Source organism: Eimeria maxima, genomic scaffold (assembly GCF_000499605.1).
Source record: "Eimeria maxima Weybridge genomic scaffold, Emw_scaff1363, whole genome shotgun sequence".
Classification (NCBI taxonomy): domain Eukaryota; phylum Apicomplexa; class Conoidasida; order Eucoccidiorida; family Eimeriidae; genus Eimeria; species Eimeria maxima.
Window position 1 is genome coordinate 1 of NW_013564343.1, and position 9,188 is coordinate 9,188.

Here is a 9,188-nt window from a genome sequence, read left to right on the forward strand (position 1 = left end):
ATATATAATATATATATATATATATATATTATATGTATTATTGATCTAAGTAAGTAGCATCAAGACCTAATTGCTGCATAACAGCCTTATAATGTTTAAGATTTCTCTTTAACATATCCTCTAATGGACCTAATAATCTCTTAAAAGATTTTCTTTGCATATATGCAACTTTGCATGCAGTCTTAGCTATAACTGTTGCTGCTCTTGGTTGATTCTTTAATAAGGCTAATTCACCAAAATAACTTCCTCTTTTATAATTCATTACTACTTTATTCTCTTTTATTACTTCTGCTTCTCCATCTAATAATAAATAAAATGTATCTCCTTCTTCTCCTTCCTTTATTATTACTTCTTTCTCCTCATATACACGAGTCTTTAATGCATCCGCTATCTTTGCTCTCTCATAAGCATCCACGTCCTTTAGTAACTCTACCTGTTTATATACAACATATACACATAGTAAATATTTACTTACTTAATCTACTTACCGTACTTACTTTATTCATTTTATTTACTTTATTGACCTAACGTATTTAATTCATTTACTTATTTTGTTCATTTATTTATTTGCTCTATTCTTTTTTTATTGTACAATGACACAAATATAACACATACACATATATAGACAACATATAATATATACATATTATATTTAAGTACATAAATATAATAAACGCAATAAACAAAATAAAATAAAATAATAAAATAAAAGGAATTAAATATACATACCTCCTTGAGACTATCTTCATATATTTCTCTCTTTTTTGCCGCTGCATCCCTAACAATAAGAGTAAATGTTTGTCTATCTAATGCCCATAACTTCATGTCTGTCTTGGATTTTACTGTTGCTGCTCTTGGTGAATTATACATTAATGCTAATTCACCAAATAATTCCCCTGCAACCATTACATTAACCAGCTGCTGCTGCTGCTGCTTATCTTCACTCTGCTGCTCGTTTTGCTGCACGCTCTTCTTGTCCTGCTGCTGCTGCTGTGAAGGGGATATCTTCTTATATACATTTGCTTCTCCCTCCTCTATTAAATATAATTTATCACCATCTGCTCCTTGCTCAATTATTGTCGTGTCTTTTGGTACTTTTAATTCCTTAAATGCACCTAATAATACCTCCAAGTCCTCAGCCTCTAATGACTGCAACAAATAAATACATAATAATAATATTTTATTTGCATTTTATTTACATTTAATTTACATTTTATTTGTGTTTTATTTATCTTTTATTGTTTGTTTTATTTTATTTTGTTTTTCCTTCCTTTAAATGCGTATTTATTCGTAATGAGAGTAACTGCATATATTATATACATTGTATACTATCCTATTATTATACCCAATAAATTATAATTAATCATAAATACTTATTTTTTTCCTACTATTTTTATTTTACTAAAAGGTGTAGACGTACGCTGAAAAGAAAAGAGTTCTCCACGATGTCGCGAATTCGCTGCTTTTCTTCCTCAGTCTTGGGGTAAAACTAAACAAACAGCAGCAACAGCAACAGCAAGAGCAGCAAACGATGAAACAGCAGCAGCAGCATAATATGCAGCAAAAGAAAAAAGCGGTGACGGCAGCATAGCATCAACTGCAGCAATTAAAAGACCTAAACCCTAAACACTAAACCCTAGACAATAGACGCCACACGCCAAACTCCAAACCCTAAAACCTAAACACTAGAAACCCTAAACCCTAAACCCTTGACACTTACTGGTGGTACGAAGTGTGTCTTCTTATTCCACTCTCCGTAGACTTCAGCACTCACAGACTGCCGGTTCTTCGCCTGGACCTTCGCACTAGGCTGCAGCAAACACACACTTGCTGCTGCAGCTGCTGTTGCTGCTGCTGTTGCTGCTGATCTTGGTGCTGTTGTTGTTGCTGTTGCTGGTGCTGCAGCTTACCATTGGAAGGTCATCCACAACATCGTCGTCGTCCTCGTTGCTATCGAGGTCATCCTCGGTCACTGCGCGCAGCACCAGCAGCAGCAACAGCAACAGCAGCATTAGCAGCAGCAGCTAGTTAGCCCCGTGCCCCCCTTGCTCTCTTGTCCCTCTCCTGCCCACCGCCGCCACCAGTAAAAAGAGGAAAAAGCACAGGAAGCATATAAACAAAAGAAACAGAGGAAATAAAAGATATAAAAAGGAAAAAGGAACGACCAGAAGGACGCAGGTACAAAGGACAAAAGTTGCTGCAACAACAGCAGCAGCAGTACTTGCTGCAGTTAGGTGCTGTGTGTAAGTGGATTCTGTTTTAGTCTGCAGCAGCGCCACAAGCAGCAGCAGCTGCAGCAGCAGCTGTTGCAGCAGCTGTATACATCAGCTCTTGCCGCAGCTGTTGCTGCAGCTGCTGTTGCTGCAGCAGCTGCTGCTGCAGCAGCAGTACCTGCTGCTGCTGCTGCAGCAGCGACGCACCTTGCTGCGGCGGTCTCTCTCTCTCTGTTTGGCTGTTAGGCGATTCCCTTCCCCCTACTTTACCTCGACTAGTAGAGAAAAAACATGCAAATTAAATAAAATAAGAAATAAATAAAACAATCAAAAAATAGACAGACAGAATAAAATGAAATAAACAAAATAAAAAAGTGCATGCATGCATTGGCTGCATGCATGCATTAGCTGCCCTCATGCATTAGCTGCATGCATGCATGCATGCAGCAGTAACAGCAGCAGCAGAAACAGCAACAGTAGCAAGGCAGCCGCATAAGCAGCAGGAGGGTAACAGCAGCAGGAGGACAACAGCAACAGCAGGAAGACAGCAGCAGCAGCAAATGCAAGTATGCGATTAACCCTCCGCTGTAAGCATTCACCAAATGCATTTATTCATTATTATTTAGCAAAAAGGCAAGAAGTAAAATAAAATATACAAAAGAAAAAATATAATAAAAGATCACAATTAAGACGAACAGAAAAAGAACAAAACAATGGGCGGCGGCGGGCAGGTACAAAAAACCCTAAACCCTAAACCCTAAACCCTGAAATGATGACCTCTAAACCCCTAACCCTAACCCTTAGCCCTAAACCCTAGCAGAGATTCCTCTGCCTGTCAATACACCCCGAACACTAAGCCCTAAAACAGCCGTAAACCCTAAAATCCCTAAAGCCCTAAAACCTAAACCCTAAACCCTAAACCCTAAACCCTCGACAGCGCTCACACTGCACAACCGAAGTCGGGGCAGTAGCCGCTGCTTCTTCGGGTTTGACCCAGCTGTGGGGCCGTTCGCTGTTGTTGTTGCAGTGCAGCAAGAGGTAAATAAAAAGAAGAAATAATAAAACAATAAGGTATATTTTCTTGTATAACACTAACACATACTATACATAATAATATATTTATTCATAAAAGTAATTAGAAGATAAAAAATGTAAAGTTATATTAAAATTCGCAACAACTCAATATGTCATGACACAGCAGCAGCAGCAGCAGCAGCAGCAGCAGGAAGAGCAGCAGGGGCAGCAGTTTTAGTAGCTGCAGCAGGACGCCTGCACCCCACGACGTAGGAACAATAAATGCAGCAGCAGTGACAGCAACGCCAATAAAAGCGGCAAAAACAACAGTAGCACAATCGCAACAACAGCAGCAGCAGTACCAGCAACAGTACCAGCAACAGTAGCAGCAGCAATAGCAGCAGCAGCAGCAACCTACCACTCGCAGACGTTGCCCATTGTGTGACTATGGGGGGGAGAAAACTCCAGAGTCTGAGCACCAGCAGCAGCACATCAAGACACAGAAGACAACTGCTGCTGGTGCTGCTGTTTGTGCTGCAGCAAGTTCGGGTGCTGCTGTTGCTGTTGTTGCTGCTGTTGTTGCTGCAGCATCAAGCGGAGAAGGGTGAAGACAGAAAGAACTAATCGATGTGTGGGGCGAAATTTTGTTGCTGCTGCAGCTGGTTAGGCACATGGCCAATGCTGCAGTTGCTGCTGCAGTTGCTGCTGCAATTGCCGCTGCAGTTGGTGTGGTATATTTTGCTGCTGCAATTGCTGCTGCTGCAGTGCTCAGAAGTGCTGCTGCTGCATGTTAGAAGCAAGTAGAGGCAGACGATGCAGCACGTGAGCTGAAACTATGTCTTAAAGGTGCAACCCTTCCTCTGCTCTTGCTGTTGTTGCTGTTGCTACTGTTGCTGCTGCTGTTGCTGCTGTTGCTGCACTCGAGCCGACGGTCCGCCCCAGCAGCAACAGGGGAGGGACGTCGCCGCTGCTGCTGCTGATGCTGATGCTAGTGCCTAAGGCCAGATTTATTACTGCCACAAGCATGAGTACAGTAGAAGGCTAGGAGGCAAGGAGAGCCGCAGCAGCAACAGCAGCTGCAGCAGCTGCAGCAGCAGCAACACAGGATGCAGCAACAGCAACTGCTGGCGCTCTCGCTCACCTGCTGACGGCGGCAGCAGCAGCAGAATTGACAGCAGCTGAGTTGACGTTGTTGTGAAGGCGAAGAAGAATAAGAAAGATAATGTATAAAGAGGATCTGCTGCTGCTCCTGCAGCAGCAGCAGCAGCAGCCGGAGGGGCAGTGGCAGCAGCAGCAGCAGCAGCAGCGACTGCAACAGCAGAGCAGCAGCACCGGCACCCCTGTGCGCCCCCTTAACTAATTCTTCTTCGTTTCTCTTTTAAATATTTATACAATTTTATAATGATACTAAATAAAACAGAACAACAATTGTATAGGGAAAGTTTATTCTTCTGCTGGTGCTGTGCTGCTACTGCTGCTGCTGCGCTGCTGCTGCACATCACCTTGGCCACTGGTGCAGACCGCCCGTTGCTGATGCGTCCGCTGCTGTTGACGTCTTAAATTTGAATTAATTAATTAAACAAATTAAAAAATAAAGCAATTAAATATTAATTAACAGACAGTGGCCACAAAGAAATGTTGCAGCAGCTGCAGCAGCTACTTGTTGCTCGCGCTGGAGGAAGGGGACACAGCATCAGAAGCAGCAAACTTGCACATAGCACTAATTCAAGATAAAAGGCAATTTGACGCTACATGCTGAACTCTACTAAACCTTAAACGCTTCAAAAGAGCCGGAAGCAGCAGCGGCAGCAGCGGCAGCTGCAGCTGCTGTTGGAACTGTCCCCCAGCTAGCTGCGGTAACAAAAACAGATGCTGTAGGAACTCCTTCATGTTGCCTGCGCAGCTGCAGCTGCTTGAAAAGCCCATTAGCAGATGCAGCAACCCCGTTACGCAGCAGCGGCGGCGGCAGCAGCAGCGGCTGCTGCTGCTTCAGATGCCGTTGCAGCTGAAAGCTGAACCCCCCTGTCGATGCATGCAACCGCAGGGGCTCTAACTCACGTGGGGAGGGTTAGCTAGCTCCCTACAGATGCCGCTGCTGCAGCAGTAGCTGATGATCACCAGGATTGAAGGCAGACAGCAGCAGCAGCAGCATTTGCATCTCATGAAGGCACCGTAACAGATTAAAGTTGCTGCTGCTGCTGCAGCATTAAGTATACATTCATTCTTGACAAGAAAAACAGAAAACAAGTTTGTCCTTAGCCAGTGTTCTGCATGGATCAGATGCAGAGCGGCAGCAGCACCAGCAGCAGAAGCAAGCCCAGCAGCCGAGGCAGCACATGCAGCAACGTGAGCAGAAACAACAGTAGCACAGGCTCTGATACTGCTGAAGTGTAGAATGCTGCAGCACCAGTTCTAGGAGCTGCAACGAGTACCCGCTGCTCCTGGTGCTGTTACTTCTCCTAATGATGCAGCACCACAAGCAGAGGCTGCAGCGGAAGCAGCAGCAGCAGCAGCAGCAGCAGCTGCAGGTGCATCAGCAGTAGCAAGTCTAGGCAGATGAGCCCCCTAAGGCCCCCCATGTGAGTCCCCATCTAAAGGAGAGAAACAAAGGAGACTTTAAAGGCAAAGACCGCTGCAACACCAACCACACCCAATCCCTACACAGCAACGGCAGCAACAACAGCAACATTGTTATTATTATTATTACTATCAATATTTGTGTTATTATTATTATTACTACTACAACTAGTGACGGCAGCAGCAACAAAAGCAGCAGCAGCAACATTAGCGGCTGCAACAGAAGCAGCAGCAGGAGCAAATAAGAATATAATAGCGCTTACAAGGACTGTTGTAGTCTTTCTGCTTCTACCTCTAAGATAAATCCGTCTCTTAGCAGCAACAGCGGCAAGCATGCGGGTTGCTTAACATAAGAACAGCAATAACACACATCCTGCTGCTGCTCCTCCTGCTGCCGCTGCTCCTGCTGCTGCTGCCGTTGCTGCTGCTGTTGCTGTTGTTGCTGATGCTGCCGTTGCTGTTGTAGTTGCTGGGGCTGTTGCTGCGGCTGTTGCTTATGGACGTCGGCGATGGCGTCGCAGAGGGCCCGCAGAGCGGCTTTGGCTAATTCTGCTGCTGCCGCCTTCAGGCAGCGCCTGCAGCAACAATAATAACAGCAGCAGCAGCAGCAGTGGCAGCAACAGCACAATAGCAACAGCAACAGCAGCAGTAAAGGTGCCTGTATTACCTCTTCCAATTTTTTTCCTTTGTTGTAAAGCCAACGCCAAAGAGGCTAAAAGCAACTCCTCGATACTCACAAAGAGACACCCAAACCTTTAATGCCTCCTCCACCACCTGCTGCTGTTGCTGTTGCCGCTGCTGCTGCTGTTGGTGCTGGTGCTGCTGCTGTTGGTGCTGCTGCAGACAAAAACAAGAGGCCACTCTTCTAAGGTTACTGCAGAAATAACGTAGAAAGCCCTATACTAGCATCAACAGCAGAGTTAGCAGCAAACACACAGCAAACCAGCAACAGTAGTAGCACCAGCAGTAGCACCGGCAGCTGGGTGATGCTATAGTGTGCGGTGCTGTAGCTCACTGCAGCAGCTGCCGGGCGCCGCAGCATTTGCAGCAAGGCCGCGTTCATCGTGGCGAGTACATCAGGGGTAGCTACTGTTGCTCCAGCAGCACTTGCTGCTGTTGGTGTTGTTGTTGCTGCTGCAGCTGATTTGCTGCTGTTTTGCCGCAGGAGCTGCACCAGCGGCTCGAAACCTGAAAGGTGCCCTAAGGCTAACAGCTGCCACACCGCACACAGCAGCAGCAACAGTATAACGTGGTTTATTCGCTGTTGTTGCATTGCCTCCCTAGCAACACCAGAAGAAGCCAGCTAAAGTAGCAGTAGGAGCAACAGCACCAGGAGCATACCTCCAGATGCTGTAGCTCTGTTGCAACTAGAACGAAGCCTTTTGGCGGCCCCACAACGGCGCCCACATCGAGCACTCCTACTGGAGGGAGCGAAACAACCTGCTGCTGCTGTTGCTGCTGCTGCGCTCCTTGGCGCCAGGCGGCAGGCCTCAAAGGCGCCTGCAGTCGAAATAAAAGCGATGTAGGCAGCAACAGCACCCCATCAGCTCCTCCTTCTGAGCTGGTTCCTGCATGTGCTTCTGTGGCTGCTGCTGTTGGTGCTGGCGCTGCTGCTGCTGTCGGCGCCGCTGTTGAGCAGCTGCTGTGAGTTTTGTACAGTTGAACTGCTGCTACAAAGGAAATGGGGATATGCGGCGATTTTAATGCCTGCTCTTGTTGCTGGTGTTGCCGGTGTTGCTGCTGTTGTTGCTGTTGCTGCTGTTGCTGTTGCTGTTGCTGTTGCTGTTGCTGCTGCTGTTGCTGCGGCTGTTGCTTGTCTGTGTTGCCGAGTTGCGCGGTGGTCCGATGGATCCACAGAAGCTTGCCCTTCCGGATACATGTGCTGCTGCCGCTGCCGTTGCAGCTGTATTTGCTACTGCTGCTGCTGCTGCACTGCTGCAACGCTGCAGGGTGGATGTAGACTTCGAGGCTTTTTGTGGAGACGCCGGGAGGAAATTCTTGCCGCTGCGTCCCACGTTGCTGCTGCTGCCTTTGCTGCTGGTGTCCCCTCGTTAGGAGAAGCAGGAGGAGAGCATCAGTGGAGTTCCTCTGTCGTGCTGCTGCTGCTGCTGCGGTCGTAGCTGAGTGGCGTTGCATCCGCAGCATCAGCAGCAGGAGCTCTTCCTGCAGTGTCTGTTGCTGCACGCTGAGAAGAGTTTGGCGTGCCTCTGCGGCCTCAGCAGTAGCAGCGGTATTACTAGCAGCAGCAGCAGCAGCAGGTTGAATTGCCCCAGGCAGTCGCAGAGAGACCTTCCATCCTGCTGCTGCTGCTTCCGCGTGGAAGACACGTAGCCGAGGAAAAACAAGAGGCCGAAAAGCTCCGTTTGCCTGTTGCTGCTGTTGCTGCTGCTGCTGCAAATGTTGTTGCTGCTGGTGTTGCTGCCGTTGCTGCGGTTCGTGGTGGTCCGAGGCTGCGCACAAGGGGTGATGCAAGCAGCAGCAGGTAGCAGCAGCTGCTGCAGCAAAGACACCTTCACCACCTCCGTACGGAGATGCCACAGGTGCTGTTGCAAAGGCGGCAGCAGGAGATGCTGCTGCTGCTGCAACACAAGCAATTGCTTGCTGCAGCGGCAGCAGCGTCGTATAAGCACACAATATCCACGCCAGGGGATGCTGAAACTGCAGCCGGCGCAGCAGAAGTGGGACCTGCAGCAGCAGCACATTCTAGGTTAACGCAATAGTTGCCTGTAGCAGCAGCAGCACCAGCACGACAGGCAACCGCGGCAGAAAGACATTGGACCCTGGAACGTACATCTTGCGGGCGGAGCGGGTCTTGGGAAGAGTACAGCAACAGACCAGTGCTGCTGTCACTGCTGCTGTTATTATTATTGATGTTGCTACTGGTGTTGCTGCTGGTGCTGTCACTCAAGAGCAGCTGCAGCACCTCCGGGACCTGCAACAGCACAGCCCTTAGCGCTGCTGCATCCGACAGGACAAATGGGCGACCCAGAAGCCGTGTTGCTGCTCCCTGCATGCAGCAGCAGCAAACACAAATGTGGGGAGATCATATGGCTGCTTTTGGCACTGCAGGTGTTTCTACTGCTGCTGCAGCAGAAGCCTCACCTGCAGAAGCTCTAGGCATATCGCCCCCCGCTCCACCTGCTGCTGCAGCGGCTGCAGCAGCAGCGGCAGGCCTTGGTGCTGCATCCGCATAAGGGGGAGGGTGAGAGGATATTCGAGGTGCGTGTACACCTGAAACAGGTTTGCGTCTGCTAGCTGCTCACCCATCACCTTCAGCAGCACCAGCAGCAACAGCAGCAGCAACAACAGCAACCGCAAAATATATATATATATATACACACACACACGCACACACACACATATATATATATATATATATATATA

At 48.0% G+C, this 9,188-nt stretch overlaps 2 protein-coding genes across 2 annotated transcripts; both read right to left on the reverse strand.

The window, feature by feature from the left end:
• Nucleotides 1-286: 286 nt before the first annotated feature.
• On the reverse strand, nucleotides 287-2,012 carry EMWEY_00051900 (CAMP-dependent protein kinase regulatory subunit, putative; the record flags this gene model as incomplete). The annotated part of the gene is made up of 4 exons (XM_013479773.1): nucleotides 287-433; nucleotides 730-1,149; nucleotides 1,421-1,489; nucleotides 1,911-2,012. Coding segments are annotated over 4 exons (738 nt in total), but the record flags the coding sequence as incomplete, so codon positions are not given.
• Nucleotides 2,013-5,843: 3,831 nt separating this feature from the next.
• EMWEY_00051910 (hypothetical protein, conserved) lies at nucleotides 5,844-9,071 on the reverse strand (the record flags this gene model as incomplete). The annotated part of the gene is made up of 7 exons (XM_013479774.1): nucleotides 5,844-5,859; nucleotides 6,068-6,379; nucleotides 6,472-6,641; nucleotides 6,820-7,017; nucleotides 7,146-8,489; nucleotides 8,596-8,811; nucleotides 8,907-9,071. 7 exons carry the CDS (start codon nucleotides 9,069-9,071, stop codon nucleotides 5,844-5,846), a joined length of 2,421 nt encoding a protein of 806 aa, XP_013335228.1.
• Between the last annotated feature and the right edge of the window lie 117 nt (nucleotides 9,072-9,188).